This window comes from Denticeps clupeoides, chromosome 6 (assembly GCF_900700375.1).
Source record: "Denticeps clupeoides chromosome 6, fDenClu1.1, whole genome shotgun sequence".
Classification (NCBI taxonomy): domain Eukaryota; kingdom Metazoa; phylum Chordata; class Actinopteri; order Clupeiformes; family Denticipitidae; genus Denticeps; species Denticeps clupeoides.
This window is the reverse complement of record NC_041712.1, coordinates 20828152-20848128: the sequence shown is the minus strand read 5'-3', so window position 1 is coordinate 20848128 and position 19977 is coordinate 20828152. Positions and strand designations below refer to the sequence as shown.

The 19977-nt window shown below is 42.8% G+C and overlaps 1 protein-coding gene across 3 annotated transcripts in view; it reads right to left on the bottom strand.

Moving 5' to 3' along the window:
* Positions 1-2980: 2980 nt before the first annotated feature.
* stard8 (StAR related lipid transfer domain containing 8) overlaps positions 2981-19977 on the bottom strand; it is a 42872-nt gene continuing 25875 nt past the window's right edge. For all 3 annotated transcript variants that reach the window (XM_028983918.1, XM_028983916.1, XM_028983919.1), the window contains 11 exons: positions 18692-18755; positions 17081-18357; positions 15814-15987; positions 11573-11732; positions 11261-11459; positions 10240-10450; positions 9875-9986; positions 9537-9758; positions 7009-7226; positions 6089-6265; positions 2981-5103 (listed from right to left, as the gene is read on the bottom strand). In XM_028983918.1, the coding sequence (XP_028839751.1) occupies positions 4986-5103; positions 6089-6265; positions 7009-7226; positions 9537-9758; positions 9875-9986; positions 10240-10450; positions 11261-11459; positions 11573-11732; positions 15814-15987; positions 17081-18357; positions 18692-18755 (2932 nt within the window). In that variant the 3' untranslated portion in view covers positions 2981-4985. The remainder of the gene's footprint in view (positions 5104-6088; positions 6266-7008; positions 7227-9536; positions 9759-9874; positions 9987-10239; positions 10451-11260; positions 11460-11572; positions 11733-15813; positions 15988-17080; positions 18358-18691; positions 18756-19977) is intronic.

Sequence of the window (19977 nt, the reverse complement as noted above, 5' to 3'; positions counted from 1 at the left end):
TTACTGATTTGAAACCTGTGATGCTGCCTTTACAGCAGGCCACTTTGTTGTGCTTTGCATTGGTCCCTTGTTTGATAGTGAAGACTCTGTCTGAGATGCTGAGCCTTCAGTTCATCTGAAGGTTATATAATATGAGTCAGACCCTTTTCAAGCACCATTCAGTGACACTTGTGCCCTGTGGATAGTTTCAACTGTGTCCAGTTTTTGTGAAAAAAAAATACATCAACCCGTTGATGTAGGGACCATCACTTTCAACTCATCTGCTGTGATGACTCCCTCTGAGGCACCAACCTGATCCCAAATAGGAATTTCATTCCCTAATTTATTCCGTTTTTTGTCTTTAACTTGTCACCCATCTGCACCATGCCAGCTAATAAAACCACAGCCCGGTTTCACTGGAGCGCTGTCTTTAGTGTAAACGAATTGAAGTTGAGCCCATAATGGTGGAGCTTTCTGAAAGACATCGGCATCAGCAGGATGAACTGTTCAGTGGACTTGGAGGATTTGACACACAAGACTGAAGAAGACTGGTTCCAGTCACCAGCTCACTGGGTGTTTTATTGTGTCCGTGTAATCTCACACATGTTTTGTGTGAAATTCCGTGCTTCTGTATTTTGGGTGCACAAATGTGCTCACACTGACAATCATGGCAACACTCAGATAGTCCAAACATTCGAATCACTTGATGCTCATTCTCAGATGTTCAAATCTTTACAAAATCTTGTAACAGGGAGAAATGCACCATACAAATCCAGTGGTTCTCAAGGAGGGGTGGGAGGGAAAAAATTGCCTATGAAATTGCTGCGGCTCTCTGGGGAAAAGATGCTCATCAGGAATATCTAACTACAGCTCATGCAGAACACTATTTTATTAGATATCTGATATTTTATTGCATATTTTTACTTTTTAACTGAGTTCTGTGTATTATAGATGTATTGTATTAGTCATGCAGTCGTAATTTGGACTGTTGCGATAACATATAATACAACAGAAAAAAAAAGTATTATGTGTTATTATTTGTTGCTATGGGGTCGTTGGCCGGACAAATTATGAGACCCACTGTTCTAAAGGAAAGATGTGATTTCAGACAGAGCACACATCGCCACACCTATTAAGCCTACCTCATACCCACCTGTCCCATTTGAACCTGACATACCTGTCGAAATGCACACACTACGCCAGTGATGGACGCGTAACAGCCATGGTGCAGAATAATGGCGCCTGGGCGTATTTACTGTATATCTGATGCAGAGTCTGATGCAAATGATTAAATCAGAGTTCCATCTCTTCTGTTGTCTGCTGTTTGATGTGTTTCATGTAAAATGAATGTAAAGTTTGCAAAATAAAAAAAAATGATTTCAAATTTATTTCGATTTTAAGTCTTCTACACCGACTTACGTTTGCGTTGGGTGCGACGTTATGGTGACGTTAAAAGGTATATGCTTCCTGCTGTGGAGCAGTCATTACCTGTCATTGCACAGGTCTAAACGAAGTAATTGAAATGTGAAAGCCATGCTGACCCACTAATGATCAGAGGATTTTGTGGCAGTTAATGACCCAGGCATGTGCACTTCATCCCATGATGTGTAAAATCTCCTACACACAGCACCAACATCATCACCACCACGTCAGTGTCACCATCGTTAACGATCCAGCATGAAAGTGCACTAATTATTTCTTTTTTTTTTTAAATAACAATAATTAATTGAGCAGAACTGTATGGGTCCTTGAATTGTATGGAATGGGGTGGATTCATTAGGAGTAAGATATTGAAAGTGAAGTGATTGTCATTGTTACACATGGTGCCACAATGGAATGCATCCTCTGCATTTAACCCATAAGCCTTAGCGAGCAGTGGGCAGCCATGAGAAGTGTCTTGGGCACCCTGGCGGTTCGGGATTCAACCTTCCGAATACAGGCTTTCTTACCCACTAGGCCAACCACTGCCCCTAGGTGATGAAGGTGTTGGACACGGGCAAAATGGGCAAGTTTAAGGATCTGATGGACTTCGACAAGGACCACACTGCGATGCTAGACAACTGGAGAAGAGCATCTTTACAGCAGCATGTCTTTAGTACAGTGTTTAGTCCAGACCACAGAAGGACCATTCAACCAGCGACAGCCAGACAGTACAGTAGTGTAGATGGTACAGTTAAGAAGTGAAGTGATTGTCACATGTGATACAAAGCAGCACAGCACACGATGCACACAGTGAAATTTGCCCTCTGCATTTAACCCATCACCCTGAGTGAGCAGTGGGCAGCCATGACAGGCGCCCGGGGAGTGTGTGGGGACGGTGTGTGGGGACGGTGCTTTGCTCAGTGGCACCTCAGTGGCACCTTGGCGGATCGGGATTCGAACCGGCAACCTTCTAATTACGGGGCCGCTTCCTTAACCGCTAGGCCACCACTGCCCCAGTTGGTCTTCCGTACAGGTGCCATTCAGCCACCTAAATATATATATATATATATATATATATATATTATATATATATATATATATATATATATATATATATATATAGATATAGATATATATAGATATATATAGTATATATATATATATATATATATATCTATATATATATATATATATACTATATATATATATATATCTATATATATATATATATATATATATATATATATATATGGTCAGCAGGACAGATCCTGATGAAATCCATGCCTCAGCAGTGTAGGTGGTACAGTTGGTTTCCTTACTGCTACCTAATACATGGTCAGAAGGTCAGATCCTGGGCTACAGACTTCAAAGCGTGTTTCTGAACCAATTAAAGTGGCCAGGCATTGTAGAGGTCTTACTAATAAAGTGGCTGCATCTGAGAGTATAGCCTATGGTGTGCAAACAAGAAGAAAATACTGAGTGCCATCTCAGGATGAGTGGCAGCTGAAAAGTTAACTCTTCTATGTGGGTCTGCCTGTGCAGTGCTTCAGTCATCACAAAGCCACAGCCACTTCCTAAATTCAAAAAGAAAAACACATTTATTGGCTTTCTGTCTGCGTGCAAGCACAGCGACGTTATACAAACAGGTAGTAAATGAAGAGAGACAAACATAAAGAAAAAAGATGAAACATTGCTTATAACAGGGGAATAAATTCACTCATTGCAATTAAACAGAATAAAAAAAATGAGATTCAGACAGGCAAGGATTTCTTCCCCCCTTTTAAATTATTTACTCTCCATTTCTGCAACAATAATTCAATCCAGAAATATTGAGGAATTAAATAAATTAAATTAACACTCACATCCATTAATTGGTAAAAGCACCGGTGTTTAGTAATGGTTGTAGCGGTGGATTTACATTTGAATAAACCAGAGGGGACACTGAAGCTAATGCACAATGACTCACAAAGTAGCACTGTAATGTATTTAAAACGAGAAAAAAGTAACACTGATATTATATAATGCCCAGAATGGGTTCAGAGAACGTCATGACATACACACAAACCAAAAAAAAAATCTTTAAACACATGAACATAAATAAGAAACTGTGCACACAAACTGTACACACAAACACACACAGATAACAGTGCCCCTTCTGATCCAATTCTGTCCGCCATAAATCAAGCAAGCCAGCCGCTCCACTCTCACCTCCAGCGACTCAATGAGCGAAGGCGAACATTTCCACGCCATTTAAGAGACTGTATACGTGTGGGCAGGGATTCTTAATTATAATACTCATTTGGGCTTCATTTAATTAATTAATGCCCGTTAATGCGCATAAACAGCCTTGGCTTTAGAAGGGCTTGGGAACTGTATTTTTGGGGGCATGTTCCTCAAGGCGACACACACACTTCTGTGGCAGAAGAAATGCTGGTGTTCGCTTCCCTTACAAAATCGCGAAAAAAAAAAAATTCAAAGGGATTCACTGAAAGTCTAAAGTGCCTTTAGGCAGACATTATATAAAATATATTACTGTTCTGAGAACAAAAGTTACATTTTGCAAGGTCAAACATACCGTGGAGAGAGGCAGATGGGAACATGCTAGTTCTTTCTACTCTAAAAACTCCTGAGTTACAGTGTGAAAAAGACAGTTTAGGAACTATTTGGCACAATTTCACATCCTAAAGTTGCTTTAGTTTCCTTGTGCAGGAGGTATTTGGCACATACTCTATTTATGGCTGCACAGTTGGCCTGCTGACCCGAGGAAATGTGCACTTGTGCAGGCGACATCCTCAGGTGGCGCAGATTTAAGGCACGTTGTGCTGCCTGGCAGGCAGCGCGTTCATCTGTCGGCACCGACTACAGTGCTTCGTTCCAGAAGAACATGGCTCTGACACAAAAAACACGAACGCATAAATCTGTGTGTATTATACATGTGTAACTAGCTCTATGCAACAATATTAAAAAAATTTTTTGTGTGTGTGTGTGTGTTATTGCCCCCATGAAACACATACACGCCGAAATCTATTTCCTTCTACAAACGAGGGGTTAACAACATTGAAGGCACATGAATGCTTTATTATCCTGGACAGCGATCTTTGGGCACAAGGCAGGAAGTCTCAGTGGACACCAGTCCCATACAAGGTGAAATAATCATGAGCATAACATTGAAAAAAAAACTTAGACGATTAATCTTCTTTGGCATACAACATCATCTCATCAAGTAGCTTTCCTGTCTTCTCGGATGACAGGTTGTCCATGAGATGATCAGATTTGTCCCAGACTACCTTTGTGCTTTGGGTTCCCTATAACAGAATCATAATATCTGAAGCTGATCAGAATGATCTCTGTGTGGGTCATCAATCAAGATGCTCCCTTCCCCAGTCCTGAGCAGAGAACATTTTTAAGGTCGCTTGTTGTCTCTCGTTCTCCTCCTGGTCGACGGCGATAACTGGGATAATCCCTGATGGGGACGTTAGACATCTACAGATATGTCTACTGCTGGCAAGCCTTCAGATGATTTGAGGCAGATAAGAGGAAGCTTCTCATCATTTTCCCACCAGTCTGCAGGTGCTCTCGAGGTCTCAGAGTTTGGTCTCGGGACCTCGTGTGGTGAGGACAGGGAAGGAGCCTCGTATTCGTGCAACCTCCACAGCACAGAGATGTCCGAACACCTTGTTGTACCACTCTGGAGAACGGCCCCTAAATAAGCACACAACACGACACAATTAAGTGAAAGTGAAGTGATTGTTGTTGGGAAACATTGCAACAACAATTGGTGCAGTGGTGGCCTAGCGGTTAAGGAAGTGGCCCTGAAATCGGAAGTTTGCAGGTTCAAATCCGCCAAGGTGCCACTGAGGTGCCACTGAGCAAAGCACCGTCCCCACATACTGCTCCCCGGGCACCTGTCATGGTTGCACACTGCTCACTCAGGGTGATGGGTTAAATGCAGAGGACAAATTTCACTGTGTACACCGTGTGCTGTGCTGCTGTGTATCACAAGTGACAATCACTTCACTTTCAGTTTTACTTTGAAATGTGTCCTCCTCATGAAAGGCGCCTGGGGAGCAGTGTGTGGGGATGGTACCTTAATCAAGGGGACCTCAGTGGCACCTTGGCGGTTCAGGATTTGATCCCGCAACCTTCTTATTACGAGTCTGCTTCCTTAGCCACTAGGCCACCACTTCCACATTATTTGCACGTACTAGACAAATCCAGAACCAGTTCAGCATAAACAAACAAAACCATGAATATTGGTTTTCTTCATAATAAAATTGCATAGAAAAAGAGGCATAAGATTCAAATGGGGTTGGAAATAGGAACATAATTAAATAAGCACTATTAAGTAATTAATGGTCTGGGGTCATTCTAGTACAAGTTTTCATATAATGTCAAAACTACAGTGCCACACTCGCCTGTAGGCAACACACACCTCTATGAACCAGAGGACCACAATGTCACAGGTTCAAACCCCACTTACTACCATTGTGTCCCTGAGTGTCTCCGGGGGACTATCCCTGTAACTACTGGTTGTAAGTTGCTCTGGATAAGCATAGCGGCTAACTGTTGTAAATATAAATAAACACAACATTTTTCTTTTAAGGTAAGTTTGAACTTTAATCTTTTAAGGACTGAATATGACAAATATGACAAAATACCTAAATATTGTAATAGCGTTGTTGCTTACCGGAGGTCGGCTCTACAGTAGTGTGTCAAGCGGGACCGCCCCATTCCACTTGGCTCAATCAGAATGCGGGAGGTCAGAAGCACCGCCCTAATCCCCGCCTCCAGGTGCACATTGTCATGGTCAACAGATGAGGAGACGAGCAGACACGCCCCCCTGGGCAGGTCGCTACACCAACGCCTGCACAACACCAGAGAGCATGCACCTTAACATCAATGAAGAGCATTACAGTATATATACCCTGCTTATAATTAGGCTGTCTAAATTAAATAACCTATTCCCAATTAATAGTCCCATTTGCCTTCATTTTACTTCACACTAATAATGACATGTTATGTCATATTGCAGTGAAATTAAATTAAATGTAACAAAATGAAATAATGAGTTAAGGGATCCATATCAACACTTTATTAATTTGCAACTCATTCAATCTGCAATTAACCTGAGGGATCGCCTTGCGAGAGAAAAACAGTTAGGGAGAGAGTGTGTTTGAGAGTGTGCTACATAAATGCATCAGCATACAGCCGAGGCAAGACTGTCGGAGCCAGTTGGACCCCTGTGTAGCTCACTGACTGAGAGCTCTTGGTCCGTACAGCTCAAGGGTTTATGCTTGTTAAACCCCAGGAGCAGGCACTAAGACTCGAGGGTATCTGCCCATGGCGGACTTGTCTGTCAAGAGAACCAGTACCCCGAGGCTTGTTTTGACCTTAAAGCTAGAAGTTAGTACAGAAAGCATGAAAACCTCACATGCATTACCAGCTGATTTATAGGGTGGTAGTGGGTAACACACTCGCCTATGCACCAGAAGACCCAGGTTCAAACCCCACTTGTGTCCTGGGGGACTGTCCCTGTAACTACTGATTGCAAGTCACTCTGGATAAGGCCGTCTGATAAATGCTATAAATGATAAGTGGGTGTGTTACCTGAGCACCACAAAGTCCCTGCGTGGGTGTGGCGCCATACTGTCAATGATGTAATGGAACACCTCTGTGTTGTTCTCCAGACTCTCGATCACCCTGCTGTGCAGCAGGTCCTCGTCCCACAGGTGGCGCTCTCGCAAGACGCGCTGCAGCACCACCGAGGGCGGGGCCTCCATCTCCGCCGAAACGCGCCAAAGGCGAATGGGGTGACCATCCCCTACCTACACAAAAGACAACGTGTGAGCGAGTCATATGCATGCAGAAAACAGGGGCTCAACAAAACTGACTGGGTTTTACAAAACACCCAGGGAGGGCAAGATCAGACAGTCAGCTAAGCTCCGTGTCTGGGCAGGTGGCATCAAAACAGAACATAGATTGAAAAACAAAATAGAGCTTGTGCAAGATGAGCCTGGAGCAACACACCAACACCCTTCAAATTGCAGAAACATTCACCACTGGCAAATGTTTACATGCAAAAAATATGCAGACAAGCAAACAGCACTTGTCTGTATGATTATGATTGTGTCAGAGCAAAAAAAAAATATGTGTGTGGCTTCTGCAATGTTTCTGTACAAATTACGGGAGATATTCTCCTGCCACAGTATATGACGTAGCACATGGGACATGCTTAATGAAGTATTTATTACTTCTGCATATACAGAAATGTATATCAGAAGACAAATTTCATTGCCTTCTCATAACCTACTTCCTCATTTATGGACAATGTAATCCCTCCCCTGTCAATGCATGAGAAGTCCAGGTTTCCCTCGATTCACTCCTAATACCTCCATATACACTGGAGCATCAGGGGACATCACAAATGTGATCTCTGCTGTAGACACCTCGGGACCTTGGGACGGCTGCTACCAAACTAAACATGCATATACACACGACACCATGGGCCTAGCATCACCAAAAACAAAAGCCTCAGAGAGCAGAAATCACTTGGTAATATGAAACCATTACTGAAAGCATTTTGAGCATCGTCATCTGCTAGTGACCCCTTACAGAAAGCCAGCTAATAATAGCCATGTCTCGGAATCCACTGAGCAAGGGGGGAGAAAACTCGCCACATGCCTTTTGTAATTGGAACACCAATTATTGGCCGCGACGTAAAGGCCACGTTCTGCATTTTCTTCGCACTGCCGTCTGCTCTACCACATCTGCCATTCTGATGATTCCCTGGCGCCTCAGCAGAAGTGCTGCGAAAGCAGGGTTCCGGCACACTCCCAGTAGAGCGCTCCCGCGCTTTATCTATGGCCAGCACTTCCTGGCCAACACCCGCACTGGCACCCTAACTCAACACTTCTAAGTATGTCATCGATTCTTCTGATGTATTATTGCAGTGTTTGAATGTCTGAGAGGGTTGAACGCAACTCATCTTGATGCCTTTTAGACATTTTGACGGGGTTACTGTGGTAGTGTAGTAGGGTGGTAGTAGCCTAGTGGGTAAGATGCTTGCCTACAAACCAGAAGATCCAGGTTCAAAACCCACCTACCATTGTGTCCCTGAGAATGACAACAGGGGGACTGTCCCTGTAACTACTGATTGTAATTTGCTCTGGATAAGGGTGTCTGATAAATGCCAAAATGTAAATTTATCTATGATCAACATTATGTCATTATATAAAGAAGTCAGATGTGTTGATCCATATGAGCACGTTAAATCAAAGGCTTGCTGCCATTTGCTCGGCTTTAACTTTATTACCTCCGCATCATCCCTTCCTTCATGCAGACCTCTGGAGATGCTATAACCCCACAAAACTGTGTGCAGTTCTGATGAAAGAGAGATTAGGAAAGAATACCTCTGGTGTCCTTGATTCATGTTGCGTATATTTGACCACTTTATGTTGACTTTTTCTAATAAATTGTCCACTAGTCTTAGAAAATCCGAGCGAAGGCAAAGGGGCCAACAAGTGCGAAACACCTCAGGGAACTCCTTAAATACTGTTCATCGAGAGAATGCCAAGAGTGTGCAAAGCAGTAATCAGCGCAAAGGGTGGCCATTTTGAAGAAACATGTTTTCAGTTAAATACATAACTCCACATGTGTTCATTCATAGTTTTGATGCCTTCAGTGAGAATCTACCAATGCAAATGGTCATGAAAATAAAGAAAACACATTGAGAAGGTGTGTCCAAAATTTTAGCCTGTACTGTATATGATACCTGACTTTGGAACAGTCTGACAAACCTTTAAGGACCTTTAAAATCAATCTTAAAAAATCAAATTCAAATTTGATTTGTCACGTACACAGTGATACACAGTATGATATGTGGTGAAATGCTTAGTATTCTCAATTATATTAACTGATTTATTTTTTATTTACATGTTATAATGAAATTGTAAGAAAATCAATCTGTTCATGATTGCTTGCTTAACTTATCCTACTTGTTTTTCGATGACTTGTTTTTTTTTTACCTGGTATTGGTATTTGCATGACTGCTGCTATATAAATAGTCAGATTGATTGACTGATTTATTGACCAACTTACACGAGGTGGACCAACAGAGTCAGTGTTGATGAGAGTACCTTTTTGTACGAGAGCTCGGTGTGTTCCGGCCCGGGCGCACTGTGCCAGCCCTTGCTCTTCTCTGTAGACTCTCGAAGGAGGCACTGCACGTTGTCCTCCAGGTAGGCCCGATAATCCACTGGCTCGCCCAGCAGGTTCACCCCCAGAGCATGCAGGGGGAGGGGCTGGGCGTCCGCCGCCATGTATGAGTTACGCGACTGCAGCATCATCTCATGAGGGATCTGAAACACACACCGCTTCAGTTTGCACATTCCTACCAGCAGGCTTATAAAATCGAAATATGTGCATGTACAGTATTTAGTGTAGGTATGTGAGAGAGAATGTGTGTGTGTGTTACCTGGAAGAGTTTCTTGCACTGAGTGATCATGTGACTGAGGCCCTCGGTAGCTGCCATGTTGTCGCTCAGGTCCTTGTGATCAGGCTTTGCCCCTCCCTTTCTGTTAATTAACCTGTAAACCAATTACATCCTCGTATTAGAACAGCCTTTCTAATGCCAGACTTTTGCTGAGCAGTGCTCAAATCTGACACACAAAGACACAGGGGAGTTAAAACAGCAGATGCAAGTGGACTCAAATCTAAATCTTGACACTGATTGATGAAGGAAGCAACAGAGAGGGTCATGGGAAATTTTAAACAATAATGGCTTTGCACATGCTGCCAAACTAACAAAGCTGCACCGCGGCTCTCACAAACACCACACACCTGGGTGAGGTCCCTTCTTTCTTGGACACATTGAGGTGCAGAATGGAGGGGGCCAGGCACACAGCCAGGGTCTCTGCTGTCATCTGATTGGCTGGAGCAGAAGCGATGTCACTCAGGAAGTAGAGGAGAGTCTGTAAGACCTCTCTGTTCTCATCTGGCAACAGAATAACTGCCGCCTGCACCGCCTGCAAGCGCTGATCCTTAGGGACGTCTGATTAACACACACACACACACAATTCAAGCATTCAATTAAAAATTGATGAAGTGAAGTGAAAGTGAAGAAAAAGTAATTAATTGTCACATGTGACAACACAACACAGCACCCAGTGCACAGAGTAAAATTTGTCCTCTGCATTTAACCCATGACCCTTAGTGAGCAGTGGGCAGCCATGAAAGTCGCCCGGGGAGCAGTGTGTGGGGACGGCAAGGGGACCTCAGTGGCACCTTGGCAGATCAGGATTCATTTTGCACATTTCTACTCATTTTGCACATGTTTGTCTTGTCTTGTGTGTCCTGTTTGAAATATCCAACATATCCACTTACAAGAATCCTGTTTGTCCTCTTTATTGTACAGAAAAAAATGACTTTTCTTTTATAGAGATCTATACAGTATTCTAGTATTAGTCATAGTTAGTAAAGTTTACTTTAGTGTTTATATACATATATATTTTTCTTTCATGATTGCACTATGGGGGGGTTCTGCGTGAAACAGTATACTGTGTATACTGTTGTACTGACAATAAACCAATCTTGAATCGGTTATGAGTCCTTACACGCTAGGCCACCACTGCCGGATTATTGACTTTGTTCAATTTAAATAGTGAAATATAACGCTACAGCAGTTCGGTAAAAACGCTAGGGTGGAATCACAGAAAGAAATCTCAACCACACACACAGACACAAAATGTGAGATGTAAGCAACAAGAACAAACTTCTACTTGTTTGTTTCAGCCACCTTGCACGATCAGCAGAAGTGTATTTGTTGATTAGGGCTCTATATGTGAGTGTGTGTGAAACTCACACTGATAAATCTGCAGAAAAGTGTCGGTGAGCTTGCTGGTGAGGACAGGCTCCGGCAGGTCTCTGAAGTACTGTTTTAGCAGGTCAGCCACGTCATAAGCGGATTGGCCCGCGTAAGTCACATGGTCGGGGGAATTTTCATTCAGGTGCCGCAGGGCCTGGATCCGTGATTTCACACCAGACTTCCGAAAAAGTCCCACCTATCCAGAACAAAGAATATAAGAGTGTGGAAAATCTGAATTTCAATAAGTACTGCTTCAGCATTTTACTTGATCTACAGATGCTTTGTAGATGAAGATGTGTGTGTGTGTACCTGTCCTAAGCACTGACTACGGAGGTATCTCATGGACTGTTGAATGCTCTGTGGTAAAGGCTGTCCAGTGCGCTGAACGTTGATAATCGGTGGGACTCCAAATACATGTTTGTCTCTGTAGTCCGGCACCTTTGACCTCTTCATGAACTTTGGGACGGTCCTGTACAAAAAGCAGACCGATCAGATTCAAGGTTCACGGTCACATTCTATGAAAAGAAACTATTTTCAGTGAGACATTACCATAACCATTACCATCATTTTCATAAGTATAAGCATGTGACCTTACTGGACATTTTCATTTCCAAGCAGTATTCAATTAAATTTAACCTTTGACATTCCTTGATGTGAAATGAACCGTGTTAATCATCATCACAGATTTTAATAGGGGCAAACAAATGTATTGTGGTGCACAATCACTGTTACGGTGCTGTCATTAGCACTCGCAAAACACTTTTGTCTTGAATAAAGGTGAAAGCTGCTCTGAGTGACTTTCTGAAAAGTACTTTAATAAAGAGTCAGACTCAGATCACAGTTCCAGGAATTGATAATTATTAGTGAAAACATATTCTAAAGCTCATTGTGTGTTGTGCAATGTTGAAATGACATCCTCGCTGATTTAAGACACATATAGCTACGGCTACAGTAGAGCTGTCAACTGATTTCCAGCAACATTTTCTTTTGTTTCCTATAGATGATACATGGTGATCATGAAGGTTTCATGAATTTCGAGGTGTCTGTGCTGGTGGAAGTCCTCTTATAAGACAAAGAACAAGATATTCTGCTTAAAGATTTTTAAAAAAGTGTTAACTCCCTCCGGTCATCCAAAGGTCAACGTATTTACTTTTTATCTAGAAAAGTGGGCTTGAGTGGGAAGAGAAGGTTCCTACTACAAATCGATTTTAAAGTGGCAAAAGGTGAACACTATGCAGCAGATAAGGGCTCACTGTCCCTCTCCACAAACCCTCAAAGCTTCCTTTTTACATATAAAACGAACTATCATTTACGCAGGCAGGGCACCTATCACGCTGCAGCTCGTAGGCATCATCATGTTTGTTAATTGGGATTCATGTCTGTTCTGGCCCTGAAAACACACACATCTCCTGTGTTCTGACAAAAATATAGAGACCACATCAGCACTGTATATATCTCCAAATAATATTAATATTATAATAATAAATAAAATAATACTAACCTATAGATAACAGAATAATAGTGACATTAGAGTAATAGCACAAATAATACAAAACAGAATTAAATAAATGAGGAATTAGTGTGCTGTTATTAGCCATTGAAAAAGTTGAAGTTCATTTTTCACTTCACTTTTTCACTCTTTCCCTCAAAATGTGTAACTCCTGAAGTCCGACTCTTCTGTATTTGTAGTATTCCTCAAACGACCAATATGGCAGTAGTGGCCTAGTGTAAGGAAGGTTGCCGGTTTGAATCCTGATCCGCCAAGGTGCCACTGAGCGTCCCCACACACTGCTCACCGGGCGCCTGTCATGGCTGCCCACTGCTCACCAAGGGTGACGGTTAAATACAGAAGACACATTTCGTTGTGTCACCATGTACTGTGCTGCAGTGTTTCACAATCACTTCACTTGAACTTTCTTGAATCGACCAGCTCTAATTCAGATAACCGTTATATTGTGAAGGTAAAAAACAAACAAGCCTAAAATCAAGACCACTTCCCATCGCAGGTTCAACGGGAGGACACATCCATTTAGACCACCGTTTACTCAGCAAGGAGTGTGGAACAATCCTTTAGAATGCTCCAGTGCCCCTTGCGACTGGAGCAGATTTTGAAGCACTTGAAATTTACATAATGAGCCAGACCTTTACTATATTCAGGTTTAAACCCTGCCCTGGTACCATTTCCTGTGTTTCCATTAAATGATCACCAATGTTGCTATGTGAGTCACGTAACACGGAACATGTTTGTGGGGAGTTACGGGGAATGGGCCAGGACCTCAATATTAACGGTTACGGTTTCTCAGAAAGAATGTATGAGGCGCTGATGAGATTCCGGTTAGTCTTCCACATACACCGCTTCTGATTCGCTGAGCGTGGCCACACAAGTCACAGTTAATGGGATCGCAGGTTGATTATTAGCAGAGGGATGTTTGCAACAACCAATTACAGACACATTAAGTTAACCAAGTGTGAAGAATGAGTTTATTGAATAAAACAACAGCTTGCAGCAGGCAGTGCACGTGCAATGCAGGAGATGGATGTTAATTATAAAGGAAGTAGTAAATGTAAAGCATGTTTGCTTGTAATGTCTCCAGAACAAGCATATGAATGAGAAACTTGGTTAAGAGAGAAGCACGATTACAATTTAATAGAACAGTTCTACATCCATCGATACTCCAACTAGATTTCATTGATGTCAAAGAAGAACAATGTCCAGAATATAGCACATATCACTTTATGCATATATATATAACTTATTTGAACTGTATCCTGCACTTGCTGCTTATTGCACTTCTGGTTAGACCTAAACTACATTTCGTTGCCCTGTACTTGTACATGTGTAATGACAATAAAGTTGAATCTAATCTAATCTAATCTAATCTAAAAATTTCAGAAATCTAAAAGCGAAACAGTAAACTGCCAGGAAAAGCCAAATGAATCCACTTGAAAAATAATCAAATGCCTTAAAAGTTCCCGGAATCAGAGGTATTCCTACTGCACTCACAGACAGTAATTAAATTCAAAATTAAATTAAAGAAATATATTATGTATATTAGAATTTCATCAAGGCTCCTTTGCTGTGTCAGAAATCTTTTACCTCTCATTACCATCTGGTTTTCACTGTGCTTGATTATATGCATTTATGTATTTACAGCATATATGCGATGTGTAAATGCTCCAGATTCAGGTGAAAAGTGAATTGATCGGGTGAAACGATTTGTTGTGCAACCCTAGATATTAGAGCCACAAAAAAAAAATCAATTTTTCCGAACTGCATGACTGTGGCCTGGGAAGCTCATTTTTTTTCAAGCACGAGCAAGAAATCGTCTCTACTGAAACCTGTCCACAGTGTCACTGCCTGCTCCATTAGTAGTTACATTACACTGCCTGCCTTCGTATAGTCAGTATTTTAAAAATGCGATTTCTGCAGCACCAGCCCAATCTCCTTACGAATGGAATGGAGAACATATCACAGTACATTTATATCAAACTGGCAAACAGCAGTCACTACTGCAAGAGGAGAGGAGCCACGAAAGTGTGAAAAACAAGCTCACTAAACCCACAAATACAAAGACTTCCGTCAATTTTCACAATTAGAATGATACAAGTGACATGAAATGCAGTGCACTGCAAAAGGGACCTTGAAAGGATGGCACCATGGCAAAAATTGGACCCGTCTACCTTCCACTCCTGCATTTAATGCGTCAGTCTTGCCTTGCCTGTATTGTGTGTGTGTGCTTTTGATGTCAGACCCTGCTTGTGCTAACAGCTGCTGAGATGATAATGGATTCTTTGTGAACTGAGTGCAAAAAAAAGTGAGTCATCTATTAATTCTGAGACGCTCGCGCGAAACCGGCACCACTTTCGCTCCATTTATACACGCACACATCTAAACCCGGAAACCATTTAGAGTCACGAATGAAATATATAGCAAGACCTATTTTTAATGTTCCACCCATCTGTCTCGTATTTTTCTACTTTTCACCTCCATTTTAAGCCTGTTGATGTGGGGAGATTTGGACTCCAGTATGAGCCAGGACTGAGCTGGGAGAGGAATTATGTCTGTCCCAGTATTAAAAATGGCAGCAGAGTGCACAACAGGAGATGAATGAATGCTGTGTTGATGTGTTGAACTGAATTTTTGGGGGGGAATTAATATGAACCATACAACATTGGCTGATAGAAAGTCAGTCAAGATCGCAATGTAAATCTGCTGGTCTGATGGTGTATCAGCAGGTTGCTGGTGTCATTTATTATCTCTCTGATGTATTGTGTGCGCATTAATTCTGAATACTGATTAAGCATGAATGGCACTAGCTGCTCATTACATGCTTTTATTGGACACCTACCTGCCAGTGACAGTCAGGATTTCATCAATAAATGATTTATTTGCACAGTATTTGCATATTTATTTAGTATTTAAATTGAGTTTGTTTTCCAGAGAGTGGGAGGAGAAACAGTTTATTTCGACCTTTTGTTTTTTGTTCTTGCTATTTGTGAATGTGCATGCGTGTTTTTTTGTCTGTACATGTGTGTGTGTGCACTCTCACCAGTTCCAGCCGTGTTTGCTGTGCTCACAGTGCTTCTCCATGATGGCTGTGAGGCGTAGCAGTGACAACTTCTGCAGCAGGTTGAGCTGGGCAGCCGACTGCCGGTTGATCTCCAGAGATGCCGCTGTCACACTCGGCCGGTGAGAGTTCTGGAAACTGTGCCAGCGGAGCTTCCTGCAACACACACCACACAAGGACTTCATTAACAGATCATAGTTTTCATGCATCCCTTTTTATAATGTTGCTAAAACAATTAAGGGAATATTAATAGGTGTTCTATGCAAGGTAGAGACCAATAATTAAGATCATGTCATGATTGAATAGTAATACAAAACAAAACGCACACTTACACAGGTAGAACAGACATCCAGAGTGTATGGGTAATGATTTCACTGGGGGATTAAATGGACTAGGAGTTAAGATTCACAAAACAAGCCATTAAATGACTTGATTTAATATGCCATTATCATACTACTAGGTTGACTCTCAGGGTCCCATTTTTAGTCCCCTGACAATGTTGCGATATAAGATTCTAACTTTAACCTGTTCTGATTTGATGTTTAAAAATTAATGGATAAATTTCAATAATATAATCTGTCTAGACCAGGGGTCCTCTTTCCCCGAACATGTCTGAATGGGTTTTGAGACTTGTCTAAGTGATTAAACATTTGACGCATCACTTGCTTCTACACCAATCCATCCGCACGCGTGGAATCTTCTTCAACTGCACGGTTAATCAACTGTAAGTATTGATCAAATTCCTTGATTATGCTATGATCCATGTGTGATCGCTAATGGCTGATGCTGCTATGCGTTTTCTTGAATGCCGTACATCTCGCAGTGATAGAGTTCTGGGGAATGGAGCTGTCACTCAAACGCCTGCTGGCAAATGAGGCGTGTGCCAGAACTGTAACAGAATCCTCAGGCAGTGGGACTGAAAAGCCAGCAGTGAAACTGAAAAACTAGCAGCAAAATTGAAAGTCTCACAGGCGAGAATGAAAAAGATCGAGACATCATAAAAATTCCAACCTCTTATTTTACATTTCAGTGTCTTATTTTTGTTTGATTTTAGGAAGGATTTGTTTCCATTTTGATTCACAAATCGGATTCCATAAACATCATACTAAATAACACAAATTATGTAGTGCTGTGAAAGTGATGAACCGAGCATGGCCGTGTCTGCATATAACGTTTCATATTCATAAAACCTGTGACGTTCTAGTGTTGATGACGACGCATGAAGTTGAAATTTCTCTCGGCCTCTAACCTGCTTGGTCTGGTGAGTGAGGCTCCGACCCCAGAGTCCCTCCTCTCCCTCATCTCTCCGTCTCCGTCGCCCTCGTTAATTGAGTTGCCTGTGCTGTCATAATCGCTGGCAGTGGTCCCCATATCTGACACGGAGTGCTCGTCCAGCTGGGGACTGCTGGGTTGTGTGGTTTGAACGGCAGAGTCTTCCTCGGTCTGCGATTGGTCGAGCGAGCGGGACCACTGGTCGATGTTAAGTTGCAGCCCGTGGACCTCCCTGAGAATGTCATCCAAGTGCTTGAAAGTGTACTCCTCGCCATCCAGACTCAGCATTTCCTCGGAGCTGCCACCTGCTTCGGGAACGTTGTCATAGACGCTCCCCACGGATCCCGTGGAACTGCATCTCTTCCGGAAAGAAGCGTCATCTTGGGAGAAATCCTGCAGCTCGCTGCAACTACTCATGCTGCCCAGTGAGAAGTCGCCATCCTCACCAGGCCAGCCAATAATACCGGCAGTGTGCATCAGGGGGGTGGGGCTCAGGCTCTCGATCGACAGCGAGCGGGGAAACGTTCCAGGTTTGTGGTCGTTGGGCAGGTGCACCACCCGGCCCGCCCGGTGGGAGATCTTTAACTCTGGACTGTGACTGGCGACTTTGGGGTGGATGGAGTCGAGCTGGTAGTCCTCCAGATAGAGGCAGGTACGTTGGGGTGTGTGTGAGCCGGGTTTCGACTGTGTGTTTTGGAGGTGGTTGCTCCTGCCGATCGTGTGTGCTTTTCTCTCACAGGCCTTTAACCCCGGCAAGCTCTCATTGGGGGTACAGTGGAGGCTCAGGGGGGGTCTTCCACATGTTGCTTTGGCAACCACATCCCGCTCTTGGTCCTTTTTACGTAGTGACTCCATCCTTTTCAGGAAAGACCTGGAGCATCGCTTGGCTTTCTCTCGCACCGGCGATGAAGACCTCTGCTCACCCTCCTCACTGCCTGCACTTGCTCGAGGCTGCTGATTGGAGCTGCTAATGGCAGCCATGCTGATGGTCTCTCTCGTGCTCTCTATGCTCAAGCTGCTGCTGCTGCTCAGGGCAGAGGTCGCCGAGGTCACAGAGGTCACCTCCAGGTTGCTGAAGTCGCTCAGGATGCTTTCGCTACTAGCCGACTGCCTCAGGTGTCGTGGGGCAGGGCCGGCCCCATCACTAGGGGACACTGGGGAAAGTGGACGGAGTCTGGACCAAGTCTTGCTCTCCCGTTGGAATGCCCAGCGGTCGCTGATGGCACAAACATCATCTTCCTCCGAGTCCTCGCTCTGCACACACACACACACACACAAATGTCTAATCAAATATTCTCAGCTAAAAAAATCATCAGAGAACAGATGGAATTCAGAAGGGCTTATTTTCAGAAAAAGGGTTTCTCATTTTAAGCAGACGTTTTAGGTCAGCTCGGCACAAACTAATATCATCACTATTGGCGCTCTCACAAATGGAAAAAAAGAAAGAAAAAAAAAACCTCCAGGGGAAAATTATGTAAAATAGAAAAGTCACAGAGTGCAAGACACATCCGCGAATACAGGCAACTTGTGAAATGTGACCAGCCCTTTGACATACACAAGCATTACCGGCCAATCAGAAACCACCCACCTGTTTACACCGAAAGTGGACCTCCAGTCTCATGGCGGCACATTTGTTCAAGGTCATCAACCTCCTGTAAACACACACACACACACACACACACAGAGAACATGTTAAACATGTTTTTTAGGAAATGCTCTTAGGGCTATGAATCTACATTAACCTCTGTAACCTAGTTCTAAACACCACAAGAGCTCTATAATAAATCTAATCTGTGCATTGCTTTTTCAGCTGCATTTCAATAGTCGATGAAGCAACCTGTTGTAAAAATAGCCAAGGCAAGTTATTCATGACATGCAAATTGGCAATTCAATCAGCTCAATTTGTTATATAAAGATGTGATGATGAAAATATATCTGCGCGCGTGTGTGTGTGTGTGTGTGTGTGCACATGTCACTATGGCCACCCCATGAAACCCTGCGCCTGCCAAACCCAAACCCTAAACTGTGTGAAGGTTCCATTGGGCAGGAGGGGCTTAAGCCTGCAACTATCTGGTGTGCATGTGTGTCTTATCTTTGTCACAGTCCATGGCTCAGTATGAAAGTGTGTTGACAGACAGCTTTCCTGCCCAGAAATCATCTATTTATACATCAGTCGAAGCCTCAGAGTGTTTCCACTGAGCCAGGCCCGGAGAGGAGGGCGGTTAGAAACAGAAAGAAGCAAACCGAGAGAGATGGAGAATTGTGGATGTAGGGAAGAGGTGGTGGAAGTGTTCAAACACCACAAGCACAACAGAAAACCTGCTTGCATTCATATACTATAGAGCATCTCTCAGTGTGAGTGCAAAAGTGTATATGTGTATGTAAATGTGCTTATTATTTCTGTCCCCAACTGATACAATAAATGGCCACACAGTGGACAGTGTAAATTATTCATTTTGACAAAAATATATCAGTGATGTTTCATGTGTCAAGATTTACATTTGCCATATTTTATCTGAGATAGATAACATGTGCTACTCGCAGTAGTCACTGCAATAAAATAATACCTATTTAATTAATATGATAAAGCTTTTTTTGCACCAATCTATTAAGCACAACATGAATGCTGCTGTTATTACAGACTTAAGATTTTTGATTTATTAACTATGCAATTTGGCAAAATCTGGACAAAGTTCACTCTTTTGATCGTACTGATAATCCCAATATAAAGCAAATAACCAGCTCTATCCTTATCCTGTGCAGCATGGCTTGTTTTTGCTTTTATTTCAACCCTGCTTTTGATTTATATTTAGATTAAGCATAGAAATGCCATTGTGCCAGCATCTCCTTGTTCTTGACAGTGTTTAATATGAG